Below are 23,138 nucleotides of genomic sequence, written 5' to 3' on the forward strand. Positions count from 1 at the left end.
TGCATATACCATACATCCAAACCTTGACAAGGAAATCACACATGCAACCTATTACTTGCAATGTATTCATGTTGTATTTGTTGATCCAATCTTCTTTTTAACTACCCACCAATTCCTTGCTTGTCCTTTGCTTAATTTCTCCAAGTCCAAGTGAATGCCAGGATGCTCCAAAAATGCTATAAGTGTGCAAGAGTGTAATAGTGTGGAAGGAGAGAACCAAAATTGAACTAACAAAAGTTGTGACTTGTTTCTCTGATACCTTTTTATCATTGATGTCTAGTCTCTTCCTTTCCTTTTTCCTTTTTTCTTTCATTTTTCTTCATTCTCTCTTTAATTTCCCTTGCATGCATATTTGTGTCTCTTCATGTTCCTTTTCTCCTATTTTCCTTTATTTCCTTAATTAAATGCCATTTATTGCCTCTTTGTCTTTGCCAATGCCTTTGCCAATTTCCATAGCCATTAATAAACTGCAAGTGATGCTCATTATAACTTTTTACCCATCATTCAACTTGGAATATGTGTCCCATGACCATAAAATTAAACAATCAATCCTCCTTTGACATATCCTTGATATCCAACATGATCCCTGAGAACCCTTTGATGTAGGACCAAATGCCTCCTATTTGTTTTAGACTCCTCGGCCTATTCCTTGCGATCCATGATTGATTCTCTAGTACAAACTATACATACGAAGCTTCCTTCTTTTTTTACCATATAGTGATACTATGAGAACTATATCCAGTTGTCAAGTCTTCCATCCTAGATCCCCACCAAATATTTTTTGTCCTTGCCAAATATGTAGCAACAATTCCAACTTGCACTTTGTCTAAGCATCCACTCATTTAACACAAATACTGATTTGTATCCCAACAAAAATTTCCTTGTACCTTCATATGTCTTTGGTTCTTTGGCCTTCACTCTAATTGAAGTGTTGGAAGAGTTCTTCCCCAAAAGATTCTTGAATAATATAATTGTCTCATATTGCTCATTGACCAAAGAATCAAGATCATTCACCTTCTCTTCAAGTTGATCCATCATCTCTCCATAAACCTAGTTCCATTCTAACAATTGAGGGATGAGATCAAGAAAATATTTCATTAATGCATTAAGGTAACATTGCTCTCAACATCTGAACCATCCATCTTTTTTAGCTATAGAAAACCAAGTCACAAACCTTGTACAAATGCCTGTGATAACCAATCCCAATAAAAATAGAAGCAAACCTAATATTATCCTTATGGAAATTGATCACAGATATACCCTGATCACCCCACATAGAAAAAATCCTCCAACCTACAATCCCTATAAATCACTTCCTCAAATGATACAATGACCACTAGATAATCCCGCTCAAACACTATCTCACTGATATTCTCTATGTTGGCTCATTATCAAACTTGTCACAGGTTGAACTCTGCAATCCATCTCCACAACAAGTTATGATATGCCACCTCCCTTGGTGGTGTGGATCCCACCACAAAAAAATATCCAATAACACTAGTCATGCCCTCAGAGCATTCCCATGAGTCATGGTGCACTATGACCTCTAAGCTTGTGGCACTAGTGTGGTTCCTTGGCAATGACATGACCAACTTGTGAGTACTACACTTAGACTAATTCTCCACGATTATACTTTTGTCTATGTGATTAGTTATTAATGTGTGCATAATAAACGTGTAACCATTCACACAAATACAATTGCACATTCACTTCATCATTATATGCATAAATCATTTAACCATAATTCATGAATTTACGCATATACACAACCATCCAACATTAAAAAAGATATAGGGTGGAGGGTCATAACCTCCAATACTTATATTACAACCCAAATATACAAGTATTCAATGTTACAACGACAAGGAGGAGGCTTGGGTTGCTCCCTACCCACCTCTCTAAATGCAAGAAAAGAACCGCTCTTAGAAATACACCCTTGGTTCCACCTTGGGTCACTTCAGGTCATTTTTAGTAACCTCGAGTTGCACTGACCCTACTCGTCTACTTGGCAAGTTACAACATCTACCCACGCCCTAAAAACCCTCAGACTTGCAACTTTTCTCGGATATAACCTTGGACACACCTCAAACTATACCGAAGACCATTCCACTTAATTGTCTCAACTCTTCATCAAAACCCTCACCCAACCCTACACCTGGTAGGGTGGACTTCACCCTGTGTGACCTCGATTAGACCTTGGATTTCCAAATCCTAAACCCCTCTTGGTTCTGCCCTACTCCTTTAGTTGGACATGTTCATTGCTTCTTGGTTGTCTTGTCCATTGTTTTTTTGTTGTGTCCTTGTTGTATGTTTTCCCCTCTCTGAGTCTCCGTTCATTTATATCTGTCCATGCATGAGGGTAGTTGACAGGTTGCAAACCCTCGGCTACTCAGCCCAACTCACAGACCATTGTAACTCCATAACAAATACTCATGCAATCTTGTTAGCTAAACGTATTTGTTCCACCTCTCATCTTAGCTGACCTACCTCGTCACCAAATCTTCGATTAAATTTGAAAGCATGCAGTCCCTTCATGCTGCTTTATGCAGTATGGGTGCATCCCTTAGGCACACTCATCAACTTATTCCAACACATTCAGTCCATTGTGACGCGCTTGGCTCATTAGTACCCATGTCGCCTAACTTCCTTCTCGACACTCTCTCTTGCACGACAGGTGAGTTGCCCCTATGTTTGGGTAGAAATCCAAAAACATCACTCTTTCAGCACATTTATTACGATGGGGATTCCACCATGGTCACCATCTTGATGTCACTTGAGGCACACGTGGGCACTCATCTATGAAGGTCTCACACATAGCCTTCTTTTTTGTTTGAATTTTCCTTAATGACTTGGTGGCTCTTTACTTGAGTACCCAACACAAAGAGAACCAACAATTCAAAACTTCCATGTTTCAAAAAGGGTATGAGCAGAACCCTGCCAGACTTTGACTATGCTCGTCTCTTTATTCTAAGTACATTCTATTCACAAACACTCAAGAACAACTTTATTCTCACTTATACTAATCTATTCCAAACTACTCTAAAGAGAACTTCAAAGGACTACATCTCACACGCTCCGTTGTCTCGGTAAATCCTCTCTACGAACAAAGACTATCCCTCTAGCCCAATGAGTGGATCTAGAAACCGAAGTGACAATCTACTAGACACTTTCCTAAGTTGCAATTTAGAGACGAAGAATATGGCCTACCTTGTTCTGGTGCTATTTCGATCTTCTTTGTTGAAGACCTTGGATTACTTACGTCACGGGCTCGTTCTTGCTGCACTCAGCATTTATGCACCTCCACAAGATATCAAGACACAACAAAGCATGCAAATACAAATAGAATATTCAAAACAACCTACTTAATAGATCAAGGAACGTTAAGCTAAATGATACATGAGCATACACATTTAGGGAAAATGAATGAGTAGTTGTATATTAATAGAAAATAAGGGGAAGCATACAACCAAGCCTTGATGTTGATAGGCTCTCTTTGAATGAATATCCAAGTCCAAGCTAAGCTCTCCTTCTCCAAGCCAAATGAGTGGCATATAGGCGCAATCTTAGCATAAGGGTGAAAATAGACATAGACCAACCAACCTCCAAACCATTTGGGAATGGGAGAGGATGAATATATAGGCTAGGAAAGGGAGTTAGGATGTCTCCAAAGATAGCAGTAGGCCCTCATCTCAAGGAGCTAGCTCATAGAGATAAGACCAAGAGGCCAAGTTGGGAGAATTTGATCTCATCTATGCCAAACAACCTCCAACTTGCCGCTTTAGAAGCTTCTCATCCTCTTTAGGAAAATTGCCTTTTTGGGATCATCATGGGTATATGAGCAAACAGAGCGATGCCATCGCGGGTCTAGTATAGTGCAACAGGCAACCATCGTGGTTTTTAGTCTCATAAGAGCGATGATTCTCAAATTAGGGTTTAAGAGTTATTTCCTTCAGGGGAGCTCAAGGCATTTTCCAATCAATGTCTTAGGAAGGATCTGAACTGCATATATGAATGAGTACACTGCATTATGGTCATGTTTCGGGCATTTTGGGGTATGTCACAAGGAAGTGCAAGAGGTGTAACAAAACACTATGTAACACATGCTCATTTGGCTCCACCATGGAGTTGGAGTTAAGTCTAGACCTGCATCTATACCGTGATAGAAAATGGGAAAACAAAAAAAAATCATATACTAAAAAAATGATATTAAACACCACTGATAAAATCATAATAGATCCATAATAGAAAATAAGAGAGTAGACAATAATTGCTTTAGTGTCTATTACAATTCTTCCGCAATGCTTTAATGTCTATTCCAATTCTAACACAATGTATAATAACACCTCTCTTTTATAAACGTTCCTTTGCTATTTCTATCCTCTTCTGGTATTTCTAAAGTTCATTTGCACCATCTAGCAACCATGTAAAATTTAATTTGTAAGGGATGGCTAGTAAAACAAAACAAAACTACGTAATCATTTTTTGTTTTGCATACTGTAATGGGCAAACTATTTTATTTTCGGAAAATAATTTGTTGATGTTAATCTTTTTTTCCTCCGGTTTATTAACAGGTACGAGCAGTGCTGGCTGCCATTGCTCGCTGAACACACAGTATGGGGCAATACAAAGTTTCAGCTTGTTGTTCCTCTCGATTGTGAATGGATCTGGCACTGCCACAGGCTCAATCCAGTATGATCAAGTCCTTGCTCTTGTCACTTTTAAGCATTGGAGTCTGATTTCAGGTTCTTAATCCCTTGATAAAATGCTGTCTGCAGGTCCAATATGGAAAAGATTGCAAGAAAATATATGGCAGAATACTGGACGCCTCTTTTGTGGAGTCATCTATCAAAGGGGCTGACAGAAAACAGACACAAGAGATATGGAAATACTCTTATCCGGAAGAGCCATATGAGCTTGATTTGAGCCATTCCATTCCAGGAAACTTTGCTGGAATGATATTTAAAAGTATTCTTAAAATCGAGTATGATCTTACAGAAGCAGTCCGGAGGCAAAGCTCATTTTTTCACCAGGTATTTAAATTATGTTCTGTTTCCTCCTGTATTTCAGTAATTTTATGTATAAGTTGTGCTCTGTATTAAAGAGTAATTTCCTGTTATCATCTTCGTATTTTAAACTAGATGATGTGGCCTCTGCAGGTGTCTAGGCCATGCATGTTCAATGATCAGTTCCTTAAAGGAGCTGAAGAAAGATACAAAGGGTTTCTGTACCTTATCAAGAAAAACAGGGACAATTCAGTCAACTGCTTCTGTGTTCCAACCTATGACATTGATTTAATCTGGCATTCTCACCAGCTGCAGCCGGTTGCCTATACGAGAGACATGTTAAATTTGCTCGGCAAAGTCGTGGCACATGATGACACGGAGTCTGACAGAAGCAAGGGTAAGAAACTCGACCTTGGATTTACAGAAACTAAAAGACAATGGGAAGACACTTACGGCAGGCGCTACTGGAGAGCCGGGGCTATGTACAGAGGGGATGTACCTTCGTCAGTTCCCGTTGCTCCTCTTTCATTGGAGAATTGTGATGGTAAGGACTCCGATTGTGCACGCGGGCCTCTGCTTCCGTCTGGTGAGAACTCTAATTGTGTACGGGAACCTCTGTTTCAGTCTAATAATGACCGGTATCAGACTCCGGTAAAGATTGTGGAGGTCGGTTTTGCAACATACTAGACCTATTTTCCCCTTTGGAGTTTCAAAATTTCATTCCTACCTGTAACTTTTCTGAAATGCTGATCGGCTCGGAGAAACAGAGTTTGAAACAGCGTGAACTCATAATTGTGCCTGTGGTTGATCATCTTGCAGGTGCTTTTGGAGGTGGTAGGTATCAGAGACATACCTAATGACCAAAAGGGTAATCTATCTGTCAGATTTTACAGGGATAACTGTCCCAGAATGGAGGCCAAGAAAATAGAAATAACCTCTGCATCCCAATCCAAACCAATCGCTTCCTTCCGGTGTACAGCCACTGGAAATTTCATCTTTGAGCTCAGATCTCGATCTTCTCGCAATGTAAAAAAGACTAGCAAAGTTCTGGGCCATGTATCGATTTCAATGCAGACTTTGTTGGATTCAACAACCTTATCAGTTGAAAACTGGTTTCCATTATCAAGAAATGGGCAGCCCGCTGGTTCCAATCTTATCAGCATGCACATTGCAGTTTCTACAACTCCTCCCACAACTGCTTCTTATATGCTCTGGTCTGTTAGGTCGCATTTCTCTGAAAAGAAATTCCCGTTTCTGGAACTTATCCGAAGAATTAAGGGAGCAACAACAGTGACGAGATATTTTGACCATGATGATAAAGAAGTTTTCACTGTTAAAACAAGGTAAAGCTTCGTAACCGAGAAATCTCTGCGCCTGCTTGCGGTCGAGGTGATTTGCTTTGTTTTTTGTCTCTCGCAGAACAACGGCAAAACCATATACGGGCTCTCTCCTTAGATCTGAGGAAGTAACTGTACGAAGCTCACTTGAGAAGAGGCGAATTGTCACTGTTTATGAAAGAAATCCGAATAAGTCGAGATCTTCCGGTAAGAAGCCGTTTCAGTTCCAGGAAAAAAATGTTAATGCTGAAAAAGTTTTACACTAGGAAAACATGGAATCAGAGAGGAAGCCCAGGTTTTCCACCATTCAAGCATACCAAGCTTCGATACGTGGTTGAGCTGAATTGCACATAACCACCCAAAAATAGGGCAGTATGGTGAACCCCCTTCTTCTCAGAGGACACTAGTAGTAATAAGCCTTGCGCTGGAAGCCTCTTTAACAAATAGAGTTAAATTGATAAGATTGACTTAATAAACTGAAATATCAAAGTGCTCCTGTCTGATAAATATGTTTATAAGATGTATCTACCTGGATAATCCAGGTTTCCAAAGTGATCAGACTTCATACGTCCCACCAACAGCCTCCTTACTGAACTCAAAGCTCCATTAATCTTGTAAACTCAAAATTGGAAGAGGCAAAACCTAGTTGACCCTTTACAGTCTTTTGCCTCTGAAACAAGTCACCGATATGCAAAACTTTGGGATGTAACTAAGCCTGTTGAACTCTCCATAAAAGATGAAATGACACATCACACAAGTCTCACAAATGCCACATTGTGTGTGAGAAATCGTGTAGTCTAACCGGCTTCAAATCCGATGTAAATTTTGTTACAATTTTATAAAATTTAGGGGAAACTTTTGGAAATCTAGGTTAGGTCAAATTTCAAAATTGTGGGTGTAAGATTTTTGATAATGCTGAATTTATTTTTATGGTCAAAAACAAAATTCAAACATTCCTGCCATCAAATTTTATGGAAAAAACACAAATTTTAACCATATTTAGCTATCCAGACAAATTTAACGCCTCGGTAGACAACGCCGTGAAAAATATGATACGCGATCTAGGAGAAGGAATGAGGATGATGCGTGGGCGTGGAGAGTTCGACTCTTCCGGATAGGCCTTCAGTTTTGCTATGGATATCATGTTACACTAATAAATCTCTCTGGTTTGCACACTAAAAACCTATGTTATCAGAAATGGGAAACTGAACGAGAAGATAACGGGACGAGAAACAGAGTTAGGAGACTTCGCATTCAAGAAACTAGGAGAAAGAAAAACAAGGAAAATATGAAAAAACATAAAACAAAGCTTTCAACATCAGCCATGAGTTAGGCTTAAGCCATGACGGCATCATTCATTCATCATCTGCATCTCTCCTCTGCTCGGATCTGTTATCTGCCTTGGCTAAGTTTGTTCTGCTCTGCAGTGCAGCGAAAATCTGCCTCAAAACTTGCCTTAAAGGCCGCCATGTTGCACAACCATTAGTTTGTATGCACACTGCACAGCTGGAAAACGAAACATGCAGTGAGTTTTTGGAACAGAAGTTAATAGGAGATTGCAGGAGTTGGGAACGGAACAGCGAAATGGAGGAGAAACAAGGAAAAAACGATTAGTTTCTTAAAAAATGACTTTCTCACACATAAAAACACAACGGGCGTCGAGAACGGTGTTTCCCATACCGTCTCGTTTCTCCAGTGTTTTTTTCCGGGAACGGTGGCTACCGTCCCGTTTCTGGTAACTAGGCTAAAAGCCACATTGTGCCACCTACACTAGATACTCTGACACAGTTTCCACACTTGCGATGGTTCAATGTATTGGGGTTTCCATTACACACAATACCAGCCAAACTCGGTCGTTTAGGGAGCTTTAGAAATCCTGGCCTTAGAGTTTCTGGACTTGCAGAACTCGACGTCCGAGGGTCCAATCCTGTAGACGTTGGGCAATCTTGCAACCGAATTTATATTATTGAATAATATATTTGTGTGGACTTAATTAGGTTGATAGGCTTTTCTTTTGAATAAATTAACCTGACAACTTCGTCAATTTCGTCTACCAATTTTACAAGCCTGTCACATCTACGCAATAGCTTTAGCTCAATTTTACAAGCCTGTCACATCTATGCAATAGCTTTAGCTCCATTTGGGTGATATCCAAGTGACATATGTCCTAAGTGTTTTCCACTCACTCCATTTTGGGAATCAAGTTAAAGCCGGTTTTTACACGATGAATTCTCCACGATCCCGGTACTTGCTCTTAATTCACCCTCACACCCATTTTCTTTTTCTGAAATGTTATGTTAAGAAGCTCTGTTTTTCTCTTATTTCTATGGGCAATCAATGAAGAATTCAGGCCAAGTCTATGTCTGTTACTGTTTACATCAATTGGCTCTTCAACTCTATGCATTTACAGCAATTTATTTCCTCGGCGTCATTCACACCCATTTTCTTTTTCTGAAATGTTATGTTAAGAAGCTCTGTTTTTCTCTTATTTCTATGGGCAATCAATGAAGAATTCAGGCCAAGTCTATGTCTGTTACTGTTTACATCAATTGGCTCTTCAACTCTATGCATTTACAGCAATTTATTTCCTCGGCGGCATTTACAGTAATTTATTTCATCAGCGTTTTACCAGAAACAATCAGTAATAACTCTGAGATGCCCTGAATAACTAGGGTTGTGTCTTAATAACAGTAATAATAATAATTCTTTGGCAAATTGAATTCAATTCAATTCTAAAATTTGCTTGGGAGTTATAAACCCTTATGTTGTATTGATTCGGAATTATCTTTGATGCTTTATTAAGTCTAGCAGGCTCTTCAAACTGACAAACCATCCAACCGGTCTTGGAAAAGTTTGTTTCAAGTCTTGGTCAAACAAACAGGGTTCGCAGTGCTGTTGATTAAGGTTCTTGTATTTATAACAGGGGGTTGAGTTTTTACCCTAATAACGGTTCAATTATAGCTGTGCCGTTTAAATTGTGAATACACAATCACAAAACTTAGAAATTCCATGGTTAGACAACATGTGTGCTGTTGGCAAGATCAAGGATTACATTCCAGCCTTTCGGCGGTGCTGTAGAGATAATTGTTGTGCAACAGCAGGATGGGACTTTAAGAGCACACCTTGGTATGTGAGTTTCGGCAAGCTCCAAGGTATTCCCAAACGCAGCGAGGCAATTGTTACTGTGATGGTCAATGGCGTGAAAGCGGATTTTCCCTGTATTTGGATAACACTGGCGCAGCTTATTTTTTAAAGGAAATGAAATCTGATGAACCAAGTAACCCAACCATCCTTAATAATAATTGGTGTTATTTAATTTTTTCCTCAACGATTATGTATGTATTTCGATGTGCAATTCAACGGTTATGTGCTGTTTGACTCCTTGACTTTGTTATACGGTTGGTTACATATACTAGAAGAATCAAAATAATGATGTCCCATTTTGGTGTTAAATTAATAAAGTCAATCAAATTCAAATTATATTGGTAATAAAGCTATTTTTATTTTAAATTAGGTTAATTTTGTATAATTATTATTGTACAACTGTAATGGTGGGTACAACCCTTACAATTTTTTTTGAAAAACATATTTTCATTTATTGCAGTGATCACGTATTTATAAGGTCTCACAAGTTGCAATCCCTGTTTTCGAGTTCTTATACTTTCCAGTTTTTATAGTAGTGTATTGCACTTGCTGCATGCGATTTCTAAATTTGATTTTTCAGTGATAGCTATTAATCTTTTCAAAATGTTGGATGAAGATTCATACATGTAGCTTTCCCATCCAATTTAGGTTTATTTATGTTTTTGCATCTGCAAGACTAGAAACAATCAACACCAACTTCATGTAAGGCCACTTCATGTAAAGGCTGTGGTGGTAGAGGAGTACTCTTATTATAGGCTCACCAAATAGAGGGCCTTCAAAACTCAAATGAAAAAAAAAAAAAATCTGCAACAAATATGTCAAACTGTCACACAACTGCCCTCCGAAATCCGCATCTATTTCCTTGCACATCTCACCGAGTTTAGGATCCCAATGTGCCAATACTACCCTGCCTCAGCCATATAGTTATGCATTAGTTTCTGTATCCGTCAGTTATCATAGGTTAGTCTAAGCAATGGTGACGTTTTAATTTTTTTTCTGAGCACAGTTTGAGATCTTCACATAAGAAAATCGGGAACAAGTTGGTAAATAGCAACTCAAAACCTTCTCCAACTGGTGAAGATAATGATGCAGAACCAAAGCTTCAGATGGCATCTAATAAAAGAGTGGATTCATCTTTTTCGCTGCCAGAAAATGCTGGGAACCAGCAAAATTCTTCTCTCAACAGTCCTTTTGCAGGAGAATTGGCAAATGGAAGTGGTACACAAAATTATTGTAATCACTCAAAGTCTTCAGTGATGAAGATTATCTCTAGTACTGTTGCAACGCTAGCTTCAACCACTCAAACTGAATACCAAGGTGGAGGTTCACACAATGGTTGGCATTCTTATAGAGAGGCTTCAGTGATCTCAGTGAAGGGAAGCTCAGGGACTTACGATGTCTCCGCAAAAAGTACCTCACAAGCTGATTATGAAAATATGAATCTTCCGCCTTTGGAAGATATTTCAGACTTCAGGAAAATTGGAAACGGTGATTCGGAGGTCATTTAATGAGTGTGGATTGTCATGTTATGACAAACACTATTTCATCATTTAAGCGTGTAGAGATGATGATACATTTATTTTATATATTATTAAAATAAGAGAGATTTATTTTTCAGGGAAGTAGGAATGATAGAAATAATTTTAGACTAGAAGGTTGAAAAATTATAATTAATTAGGAAACAAATTTAATATTTCTATTATTTAAAGCAGTAAAAAAAAATTCATGTCCATTAAATATCATTAACTAAAATATTAATTTTTACAGAATTTCAATTATATTTGAGTATTGTCAAAAAAATTTACATTACTGTCATTTATCAATTTCTATATTAATCACTATATTTTTATTTTATTTAATAAATAAAAATTTTAATTATAAATATTTTCATAATATTTATTATATAAACCTGATGTATAAAATCTAAATTTAATATAACAATTATTATTTCTGTTGAAACATTAATTTCCCCTGCCTTATCGCTGCATTAAACGGCAACTGAAAACCACTTCAGAAAACCATTGTCCCTTATAGCACCGCCTTTTGTCAAAGGCTGTTTTTCCCTGAAGGCATCCGACACAATTGGCTGCTGCCACGCGTCTGCTGTACGATTGTGATTTAGGTGTGCAAAAATCGTCGAAACAGGTCAACGCATATGGATTCGCTCCAACCTACCAGAACGTTATTTTTACTTTTACAGCCGGCTTTTATTTAATGCATTTAATGCTTAGTCATAATTTTAGGTAGAAACTTTAAATTTTAATGTTTTTATTGCTTACGGAGGTATGGGTAAGTCCTTTTTTATTTATTATTTGGTTGCATATTTATCATATACGATATATATGTTTTGGTGTGTGTTGACTTTGTAATTTGGGGAAAAACACACGGGAAGAAGTTGGTTGCATATTTATCATATACGATATATATGTTTTGGTGTGTGTTGACTTTGTAATTTGGGGAAAAACACACGCGAAGAAGAAAAGAGGGCTCACATCAGAGAATGAAAAACAGGGGATTCACACAGCAGTGAACCCATGTAAGAAAATTGCTTTTACAGCAGTAAATCAATGTAAAAATTTTTATTCTACAGCAGTAAATGTAAAACCCTTTTCACAGAAGTAAAAGTGTATGAAGATTTACACAGCAGTGTAAAAATCATTTGTAAACGAGGCAGAGTTTTTTTTTTTGTGAAAGTTTTGGTGAATCCCTCTGAGAGAGAGGAAGAAAGTTGTATCAAGCAGTTTATAAATTAATACAAGTTTATTTTGGCTAAGAAACTCTGCCTTGCTCAGAAATTTTTTTTGGGGCTTCCCTGCGCAAAAAAATCCTGTGGCAGAAACAGAGTATTTCCTCTGTTCAATATTTGTTTGAAATTACCAGAAATTTCCAACATGGTATCAGAGCAGATCCAGGCTCTTTGAAGGTGTAAAGAAGCTGAAGGAAGGTTCCTTTTGTTGCAGCAGTAAATCCTCTCCAGCAAAGTGAAGTCTCACGCAAAAGGATCCAGGTATTTCTGAGACAAGTTTTTGTGTTACTGCTGAAGAAACAGTGAGTTTTTTTTTAAATATACAGTCAAGGATTTAGAGGCATAGCTGAGAATGCAAGGAATGGCTAGCACAAGCATTAGCATGGGCATGTTTAATACTCAACTCCCACTGTTTAATGGGAAAAACTATGACTACTAGGCTATAACCATGAGAGCTCTGTTTGTCTCACAAGATCTATGGGAACTTGTTGAGGATGGTTTTGAAGAACCCGCAGATGAAAATCAGTTTAATAGATTAACTCAGGCAAAGAAGGATCTATTGAAGAGCAATAGGAAGAAGGATTCAAAAGCCCGTGTGTTTTTGTATCAAGCAGTGGACCAGAGTGTGTTTCCAAGGATAGCAGCAGCTAAGACATCCAAAGAAGCATGGCAAACCCTCAAGACAGCCTATCAAGGCATGGAGAAAGTGAAGACAGCAAAACTACAGTTGCTGAGGAAAGATTTTGAAAACCTGTGCATGAAGGAGTCAGACAATATTGACTCATTCTTCACACATGTGATTGGTCTAGTCACACAGATAAGGACTCATGGAGAAACTCTTGAAGAAAGGAGGATTGTGGAGAAAATATTGAGGGTTCTACCCTCAAAGTTTGATGTCATAGTTACCACCATAGAAGAGACAAAGGATCTCTCAAACTTTTCAGTTGATGAACTTCATGCATCACTGATAACACATGAGCAGAGGTTGAGCAGAAATGAAAACTCGTCACTAGAGCAAGCCTTCAAGACCTAGATGTCATTTGGAAGAGGAAGAGGTCAAGGTAGAGGAAACAAGAGAGGAAGAGGCAGAAGCCAGAACAAAGGTGGAAGGAACAGTCCAGCAAATGCTCAAGGAAGAGGCAGCAATCCAAATCAGAACCAAGGCCAAAGTAGCAGCCAACAAAGAGGACAACATCATGCTCAAGGACAAAGGTATGAAAAATCCAATGTCCAATGTTATTATTGTAAAAAATATGGGCATTATGCAAATGAATGTAGGAAGAAGCAGCATGATATGAGTAATAAACCAAATGCAAATGTCACTAGAGAAAACATCAGTCAAGATAATGTGTTGTTAGCTTGTAACATGGCTGAAACAAACAGTGAAGACATATGGTTTTTAGACTCAGGTTGCAGCAACCATATGACAGGAAACTTAGCCCTGTTTTCTGCCCTAGATAAAAATGTGAAATCAGAAGTCACACTAGGAACTGATAGCAAAATTTCTGTTATGGGAAAAGGAGAGGTAAAAATATTTACAAAGAAGGGTGAAAGGAAAACCATAACAGATGTCTACTATGTCCCTGGAATGAGATGTAACCTCTTGAGTATTGGACACCTTGTCCATAAGGGGTACAATGTTTTCTTTGAGAATGATGTATGCACCATCATGGATAGAGCACCCAGCAAACGACGCATTGTTGAAGTAAAGATGACAAGGAACAGGATGTTCCCTCTCAGAATAAGGGCAGATTTGAAAAACAAAGATGTAATTGCAGCAGTTACCCAAGAGGCTTTCCAAAGTGTGCCAAAGGATGAAAATTGGTTGTGGCACTTGAGATTTGGACATCTCAACTTTGGAGGTCTTAATTTGTTGAGCAGAAAAGGAATGGTAAGAGGATTACCATTGATAGAGAAACCAGACAGCCTTTGTGAAGGTTGCATATTGGGTAAACAACACACAGAAAGTTTTCCATCAGGGAAAAGCATAAGGGCAAAAGCACCCTTAAAGATTATCCACTCAGATTTATGTGGACCGATGCAAACTCCATCATTAGCAGGCAGCCAATATTTTCTAACATTCATTGATGATTTTACAAGAAAAACTTGGGTCTATTTCCTTAAGAACAAAAGTGAAGTGTTTAAAAAATTCCGGAATTTCAAAGCACTTGTAGAAAATCAAAGCGGGCTGCATATCAAAGTTTTGAGAACTGACAAAGGAGGTGAGTATATCTCCAAGGAGTTTCTACAGTTCTGTAGAGAAAATGGGATTCACAAGCAGTTTACAGCTAGGTACACTCCGCAGCAAAATGGAGTTGCTGAAAGGAAGAATAGGACCATCATGGATATGGCAATGAGCATGTTGAAGGCAAAGCATTTGCCAAATGATTATTGGGCTGAAGCTGTACATTGTGCAGTTTACATTTTGAATAGGTGTCCTACAAAAGCTGTGATGAACAAAGTGCCGGAAGAAGCATGGAGTGGGAGAAAGCAAGGAGTCACCCACATGAAAATTTTTGGATGTGTGGCCTATGCACACATTCCGGATCAGCTAAGGAGGAAGTTGGACAGCAAAGGGGAGAAATGTATTTTCATTGGATACAGTGAGGAATTCAAAGCTTACAGGTTGTATATCCCATCCACCAAGAAATTCTTTGTGAGCAGAGATGTTCAGTTCATTGACGAGGAAGCTTGGGATGGAAGCATAGAGAAAACAGTGAATGTTAAAAACTGTTTGTCTCATGATGAAGATGATGAGGAGGTGGCTGAAATACATCCCCAAACAGCAGCGCCAACATAAGGACAGCAAGGAACACTCTTGAGGATAAATGAAAGTGCTTCTCCAAGCACACCACAAGGAGGAAATTCAAGTGCATCTTCAAGCACTTGCACACTAAATGAAAGAGGTAAGAAATTCAGAAACTTAAGTGATATTTATGATGAAGGAATGAATTCATTGTTTGCCTTGTATTGTCATGTTGATGACTCTATTCATTTCGAAGATGTAATTAAAGATAAGAAATGGATAGAAGCTATGGATGAGGAGATGAATGCCATAGAAAGAAACAAGACATGGGATTTGGTTGAGCTACCAAAATGTAAAGAAGTCATTGGAGTTAAATGGGTCTACAAGACCAAGAGAAATGCTGAAGAAAAAATAGAAAGACACAAGGCAAGACTGGTTGTCAAGGGATACAAGCGGCAGTATGGAAGAGATTATGAGGAAACTTTCGCACCGGTTGCAAGAATGGAAACGGTGAGAGCAGTGTTGTCCATAGCAGCACAAAACAAGTGGAAAGTTTATCAAATGGATGTGAAGTCAGCATTCCTAAATGGAGTGTTAATGGAAGAGGTTTACATTGAACAGCCTCTAGGCTATGAAAAGAAAGGTGAAGAGCACAAAGTGTGCAGATTGAAGAAAGCTCTTTATGGGCTGAAGCAAGCGCCAAGAGCATGGTACAGTAGGATAGATTCCTATCTACTGGAGAATGGATTTGACAAATGTGAGGGAGAACCCACAGTCTACATCAAAGAAAAAGATGGTAAATTGCTAATTGTTGTATTATATGTTGATGATGTTATTTTTACAGGTAATGATGACTACCTCATTGAACAGTTCAAAACAGTCATGAAAGAGGAATTTGAAATGACTGACATGGGTTTGCTGAGATACTTCTTAGGAATAGAAGTAGATCAAAATGAAAATGGAATTTTTATCTCACAGGCAAAATATGTAAATGAAGTGTTGGAAAGATTCCATATGCAAGAGTGCAAGGCAGCAATCACTCCCAAAATAATAGGATTAAAACTCAGCAAAGAGGACAACAGCAAGGACTTTGATCCTAGTTTGTACAAGAGCATAGTTGGCAGCCTAATGTATTTAACTGCAACTAGGCCTGACATAATGTTTGCTGTTAGTTTAATTTCCAGATTCATGGAGAGGCCAAAGGAAGCACATTGGCAGGCAACAAAAAGAATTCTGAGGTATGTTAAAGGTACAAAAAGGTTTGGCATTTTATATACTGTCTCAGAACGTTCAGATTTAATTGGATACACTGATAGTGATTGGGCTGGAAGTGTAGATGATCGGAAAAGCACTTCCGGTTATGTTTTTCACATGGGTTCAGGAGCCATTTCATGGGCTTCTAAGAAGCAGTCCATTGTAGCACTGTCTACAGCAGAGGCAGAATATGTGGCATCTACAGCAACAACATGTCAAGCAGTTTGGATGAGAAGGATGTTGAGGAGCTTAGGCCAAGAGCAGGCAAAAGCAACGGTTATTTTTTGTGACAATAGCTCAGCTATTGCATTATCCAAGAATTCGGTGTTTCATAAGAGAACGAAACACATTGACACAAGGTTTCATTACATCAGGGAATTGGTGAGCAATGAGGAAATTGTTCTAGAACATTGCAGGACTCAGGAACAGGTAGCGGACATTCTGACCAAGCCACTAGATCAGAAAAGCTTCAAATTTTTGAGGAAGTGTTTGGGTATGACTGAATGCCCAGCAGCTGAAATTAAAGGGCAGTGTTGAAACATTAATTTCCCCTGCCGTACAGCTGCATTAAACGGCAACCGAAAACCACTTCAGAAAACCATTGTCTCTTATCGCACCACCTTTTGTCAAATGCTGTTTTTCCCTGGAGGCATCCGACACAATCAGCTGCTGCCACGCGTCTGCTGTACAAATCCAATACTGCCCTTCTCTCGGACGTTAAAAATCATTTGGTTTGTGTGATTTACGTGTGCGAAAATCGTCCGATTAGGTCAACGCATATGGATTCGCTCCAACCTACCAGAACGTTATTTTTACTTTTACCGCCGGCTTTTATTTAATGCATTTAATGCTTAGTCATAGTTTTAGGTAGAAACTTTAAATTTTAATGTTTTTATTGCTTAAGCAGGTATGGGTAAGTCCCTTTTTATTTATTATTTGGTTGCATATTTATCATATACGATATATATGTTTTGGTGTGTGTTGACTTTGTAATTTGGGGAAAAACACACGGGAAGAAGAAAAGAGGGCTCGCGACAGCGAATGAAAAAGAGGGGATTCACATAGCAGTGAAAACCGGGAGGATTATTCAAAGAATATGTAATGCAAAGTGGAATGCACAGCAGTGCTAATGTGAGGTGCAGTAAATGTAATTTTTTATGTAATTTTTTTTTTGTAATTTCAATATATGAAATGTAAAATGTAATATGCCCACCAGTACAAGAAGAAGAAGTTTTTTTTAGAGTGAAAAATATTGGCCGTGAATGAAAAGAGTAGAAAATATTTTTACAGCAGTAAACCCATGTAAGAAAATTGCTTTTACAACAGTAAATCAATGTAAAATTTTTTATTCTACAACAGTAAATGTAAAACCCTTTTCACAGAAGTAAAAGTGTATGAAGATTTACAGAGCAGTGTAAAAATCATTTGTAAATGAGGCAGAGTTTTTTTTTTGTGAAAGTTTTGGTGAATCCCTCTGAGAGAGAGGAAGAAAGTTGTATCAAGTAGTTTATAAATTAATACAAGTTTATTTTGGCTAAGAAACTCTGCCTTGCTCAGAATTTTTTTTTGGGGCTTCCCTGTGCAAAAGATCCTGTGGCAGAAACAGAGTATTTCCTCTTTTCAATATTTGTTTGAAATTACCAAAAATTTCCAACAATTTCAAACCAATTTATAATTCTTTAGATTATTTCAAACCAAAATATAATTCTTTCAGCCAAGTTTTTGGTGGTTTCGACAGCTATAAGCTATATTTTTAAAAACACTTTCGCCAAATTTTCTTATAATCTCGGCAGAATTCCTAATAAAATTGTGGACACTTATAGGACATGCGTTTTAGGCGCAGTAAAGAGTTTTTCTCAATAATTGGTCTTTCCTAATTTCAGGTCTGTCTTTATGCTGTGAATGTGACTGTTGCAAACAACATAAACGTGGTAAAAAATGTTGAAGAATATTTTCTGTAAATCTTAAGTTTTCACAGTTATCACCCATCGCAGGAGAAGCTGTGGCGACTGCCGAGGAACTGATTACAGTCGGGGGAACAGCACAATGGGCTCTAATGAATTATTCCTGGAATTTGTTGATTCGAAACATTGATAATTTTATCAAGGAAGAGCCCTTATTCGAGCTCAGAGGAAACCTGGGGAGCCCTGTAAGTTTTTTTTGGTTTGTCATCCATTTCCCTTTGTGCATATTATAAATCAGTTTAATATGTTCCGTAACATTCATGATTTTGATTATACAGCTGACGCTGCTGTCTGGTAAAAAGCTGCAGTATGAAGTTCAATGTGCTAACCCAGAGGTAGAGCACGAATTTGTGACCTTAGTCCGATACACTCCCGAAGCTCCATTCGGCCAAGCTACAGCTCTTTTCAACTGGAAGTCTGGAACTGTAGAGGTACCTTTTACTTTAAAAACACTCTTTCATGGGTCAATTTCCTCAATGTGGCATCCGTCCTGAACGTCAGAAATCTTTTGCTTTTCTACTTCAAAGCATTTCAATAGCCATGGTAGCCATTTTATAAATTTAGTAGCTCAGAGTGACTATAAGAGATGGTGGTGGCTATGGCGCAGGTTACTGCACAAGAGAGTGTCTTGTTGGTGGCGTTCCTATCAGAAGTCATTTCAGCATCTCTAAGAAAACACCACAAGCGATTGAAATACACTTCCAGTCTGGAGGCAGAGGCTAAGAAGGTCTTCGCCACAGGTGTGTATAGCAAAATGAAAACAGTTATTTGAATGGATCGAATAGAGAGATTTGTCAGAGAAGTATGAAAGCTCATCGTTTCCGGGTTTGCCGGGTTTACAGGCAGTGAAGGGAGCCATGGTCCGCGTGTCAAAGGCGGTGACCAGAAGATTAAAGGTGGAGGTAATCGGCGTCGGAGTGGATATGGAAATAGTCGTTGGGTTGGACGTGGTGGTGCTAATGGCATTGCTGGTACCAAAACTTCTAGGGCGGAATTGGCTTTACTCTTAATGGGGATAGATGACGAACGATATGTGCGCGCCGGTTGTGAAGGTGGCTGTGGAGGGTAGTGGTGGGTTACAGAACGATAAGCTTATTAAGCTTCTGAGAAAGGTTAAACATGACTTCATTGTGGGATATTTTGAAAATTATGATAGGTTAATAGTGGAAGACTCAAAAGCATTTGGCAAGAGTGAAAATATGTTTTTTTTAGAGATTACTAACAATAATTCCAGTGGTATGGTTTTCTTTGAATAACAGTGATGAATCAATCTGCATTAGTAGATAATAGACTGTCTCTAACTGATTTGACAATTATTAAAAAAAAATTCACTATAAAGAAAAAATTTTGATACAAGTCTCAAATTAAATCAGATTTAAACCACACTTAGTTATAAAAGTTTACTCTAAAAAACCTACAAATAATCCCTGAAAATAAGGGAAATTCCCAGATTATGACAAAAATTGGCAGAAATTTTTGAAAATCTAAATTACAGCTATCAAACTTCAGCGTTTTGGGTGCCCAAGAGTTCTTGATGGTACTGAATTCATTTCCACCATCAAAAAATTGATTCAAACACTCCAACATTCTAATTTTTTGAATTTTTTTTCTTAATTTTAATAAAAAAACTACAATCCAATAAATTTATAACCTAACCGGCTATAAATTCTGAAATATTCATGACAACCCAAACTAAAAGTCAGAAAAATTGACTTTACTCCTATTAGTCCTATCCATCCAATTTAAAAATACTCATAAAATCGAACTTTGAAATAAGGATGACTCATGTCGAGCGTCATTCCATGAGTAAGGTTTTCTGTTCATTATGAATAATAATTTATTTTATGTGACGATTTCCCTTTGTTATTAACTTCTTTGCAGTCTTGGTTTGTCACGATCTCAACTCAACTATGCCAACACATAAAAAAAAAATTTACTTGTTACCTAACTCCACCTTGAGTCATCGTGGTATAGGTGATACCCGGTCTATATGCGTAGTTAGTTTCTTAACATGATAATATATGTTTATGTTTAAAATCCCTTACATGGTATTATGAAACGTTGGTATCACATCTACCACCCGCACTTTTACTTAGCAGTATTAATGTTTGATTGAGGTGCATTAACTTAAATGCCACATGGTGAGCGGAGGTAATTCCAACTCACTGCTCCGTGGCCAGGTGGCTACGGGCCATGTGAACCCATGTGATCGCGCGGATGGATTGACCTTCGATATGAGAGCCACACTCCCGCTCAAACGAACGGTGGCGATCTCTTCCCCAAATCGGATGGCGCTGATCACTCCTAGGGTTTGGTTGACAATATATGTTTGCCGGGTTCTTCGGTCTTGGTTCATTTTCACCAATGCTTCTGCCGCTCCTCCGACAGTATCCCTCTCTCCGCAGCCCTGCTACTGGAGCAGGTATGAACTCTTTCAACTATGGCGAGCCTCCAAGGTTACCGCTAGCTGTTCGTGGTTTCGTTTTGGCTCTTGATATGCTCATTACCTGTCTGCACAGTTGCTAACAATGATAATTTCGCGCAGGAAGATTGGTCTCGGCGCTTGCTACTATCCGAAGAAGTTTCAGGTCAACCAGCATACCTTCCGGGTAAGTCTTCGTTGTTGGATGTATTACCCCTTAGGGTTTACTGTAGTGTAAAGTTGGCGGCTCCCTCTGGCCGAGACTAGGCTCATGCCTGTATTCATGTGTCTCAGGTCGGTTGCCCTTGCTCACAACTGGGTATGGCTTTACAGGCGGCGTTTCCAACCTGTTCTGTAAATCCATGGAACCCTGTGGTGTAATTACTTTCTGGTTACGCCCTCGGGCCCCAATGAGGGTTTGACTGCTGGTCGTTAAGTATTAAGTTTAGTTGTAAAGTGTATTATGCAATACCTTCTCCTCGTTTTGTATATTGTTACTATATTCGGGTTTTACCCAACCGACATGCTCTTCTCAGGTTTTGATACAGTTATTTATTAATGAACTTGTGGCCTTACCCTACGGCTCATTACAGTTCCTCAATCTAACATTGTTATTCATGTTTGTTGGCCCACGACTAGCGTCATTGTTTAATTCGCTTGATATATATAAAGTCATTTTACAGTGTAATAATAGAGTAGGGTTTACTTGTGAGTAACCCTTTCTGCTTCGCCTATGTTAATGTTTACCCTTTCAGCTATACGACTTCGTTGCTCTATTAGCAACCTAGTCCTGCAAGCTGAGTTCTTACAATCTTTCCATTTTAGCGAATAGCTCTCGGTGTTAAGCACGTTGCTACAACTATAGGTTAATTTAAGTTATATCTGTAGATACTGGTTCCTTTTTCTTGAATGCATTCGTATCTTTATGTGAACGCACCACTGTATTGTTTATTTGATACATCATACGGACACGGCCGCTTCAGGTGTAACCCTGCTCGACTTGTCTTTCATATCTGAATCTGTGTTTAATGGTTTATTCACCCAGAAACTGGGTTGTGAGATAACCTTGTTATCGGCTATGGTTGTTTATGCATTTCTGTCGAATGGCTATTTACTTATTCACTGTGACTGTTGTTATTTTGATAAAGAATCACTGTCATATATTTATATTACGTCAATCATTCTCTCAGTAACGAATAACATACACAGCTATTTAAAGTCTTCTGTATATTAGTAATCAGGGTGTCACAGTCCACAGTATATACGTAAGCTGTATTTTCTTGATGTTATGAAGGAAGCTTGACATTTACAATTTGTATATCAATATCTCTTACTTAATACAGAGGTTCATACATCTGCATTTACATAGTCATATTTCCTTATTTAATGAATGAAACTCAGACATTCGCATTTGCCTAAATATATTTCTTACTTTACTAAGGAAGTTAAACCACTGTATAAGTTTGTATGCCGACTTACCTGTTTCTCAATTAAAACTGTTAAAGGTGCATACCTGGTAATCTGCTACTGTTGCTTGACTTTCAGCTCCCACCTGCTGCAATATAGCTCTTAACCTCCCAACCTTGAGATCCACTGCACTGGATTCTCCCCCCGAGCCGTCTTGCAGGCCTGCAGCCTCCACAAGACTCATGCACCACTGTGCTGGGTTATCTGATCACAATCAGACTTAACCCCAATTTTCCACTCTGCCCTCCTTGGAATCTCCCCTCTGCCTGTTCATCAACAGCCCAGAGGTTTTCCTCCCCAGGACCTTTTCCTTGGGTGAGAGGCAGTTTCTTTTTCAGTTCCATAACTGATTTTATTTTCTTTTAATAGAAAATCCTCCTTTTGGAGGCTGCCAGCATTTCATCATTTCATCAATACACATGTGCAAAATAATCTCTTATATTTATTTCAAAACTAATAATGTCTTTAATAAAACAAATTACCACTCATATTGTTTTACCACAGTAACTATCTGGAATTACAAATTACCGAGTCATTACATCTTCCCCCCCTGGGATTGGACATCGTCCCGATGTCCATTCTCATTAAATAAATTCGGGTAGGCCTTTTTGAAAGGTTCCTCGTCTTCCCACGTAGCCTCCTCAGGGCCATAGTGCTGCCACAGCACTTTAATTTGGGTAATAACCCGTTTCCGCAGCCGCACTTCTCTCCGGTCGAGAATGCTCTGTGGTTCGACCAGGACCTCGCCTTCCGGTTCGACCTGCAAACAACCAGCACATAATCAATTTCCCATTGAATATAGCTGCATAATCGAAACAACCGGATTAATTCTTACCCGCACATCTTGCCATTGAATAACATGTTTGGGGTCATATACATATTTCTTTAGGACAGAAACATGGAACACATTGTGAATCCTAATATGACTGGGTAAAGCAAGTTGGTAGGCCACAGGCCCCATTCTAGCTAGAATCTGAAATGGTCCAAAGTATCGAGGAGCCAGCTTGGCGCAACCACTCCACTGCAGTGTGCTCCTTCGGGTTTGAATCCTTACA

General features: G+C 38.6%; 1 protein-coding gene across 1 annotated transcript in view; it reads left to right on the forward strand.

Moving 5' to 3' along the window:
* The window catches only part of LOC149258402 (glycine-rich domain-containing protein 2-like), a 93,718-nt gene extending 74,396 nt beyond the window's left edge, over positions 1-19,322 (forward strand). The window contains exons 2-10 of the mRNA XM_089415287.1: positions 4,572-4,689; positions 4,776-5,030; positions 5,157-5,669; positions 5,823-6,346; positions 6,423-6,547; positions 18,225-18,379; positions 18,473-18,625; positions 18,802-18,934; positions 19,037-19,322. Of these exons, the coding sequence (XP_089271413.1) occupies positions 4,572-4,689; positions 4,776-5,030; positions 5,157-5,669; positions 5,823-6,346; positions 6,423-6,547; positions 18,225-18,379; positions 18,473-18,625; positions 18,802-18,934; positions 19,037-19,263 (2,203 nt within the window). The 3' untranslated portion in view covers positions 19,264-19,322. The remainder of the gene's footprint in view (positions 1-4,571; positions 4,690-4,775; positions 5,031-5,156; positions 5,670-5,822; positions 6,347-6,422; positions 6,548-18,224; positions 18,380-18,472; positions 18,626-18,801; positions 18,935-19,036) is intronic.
* Positions 19,323-23,138: the final 3,816 nt, after the last annotated feature.

Source organism: Pinus tabuliformis, chromosome 6, assembly GCF_031772625.1.
Source record: "Pinus tabuliformis cultivar Carrire ecotype Pingquan chromosome 6, CPIR1, whole genome shotgun sequence".
In the NCBI taxonomy this organism is placed as follows: Eukaryota; Viridiplantae; Streptophyta; class Pinopsida; order Pinales; family Pinaceae; genus Pinus; species Pinus tabuliformis.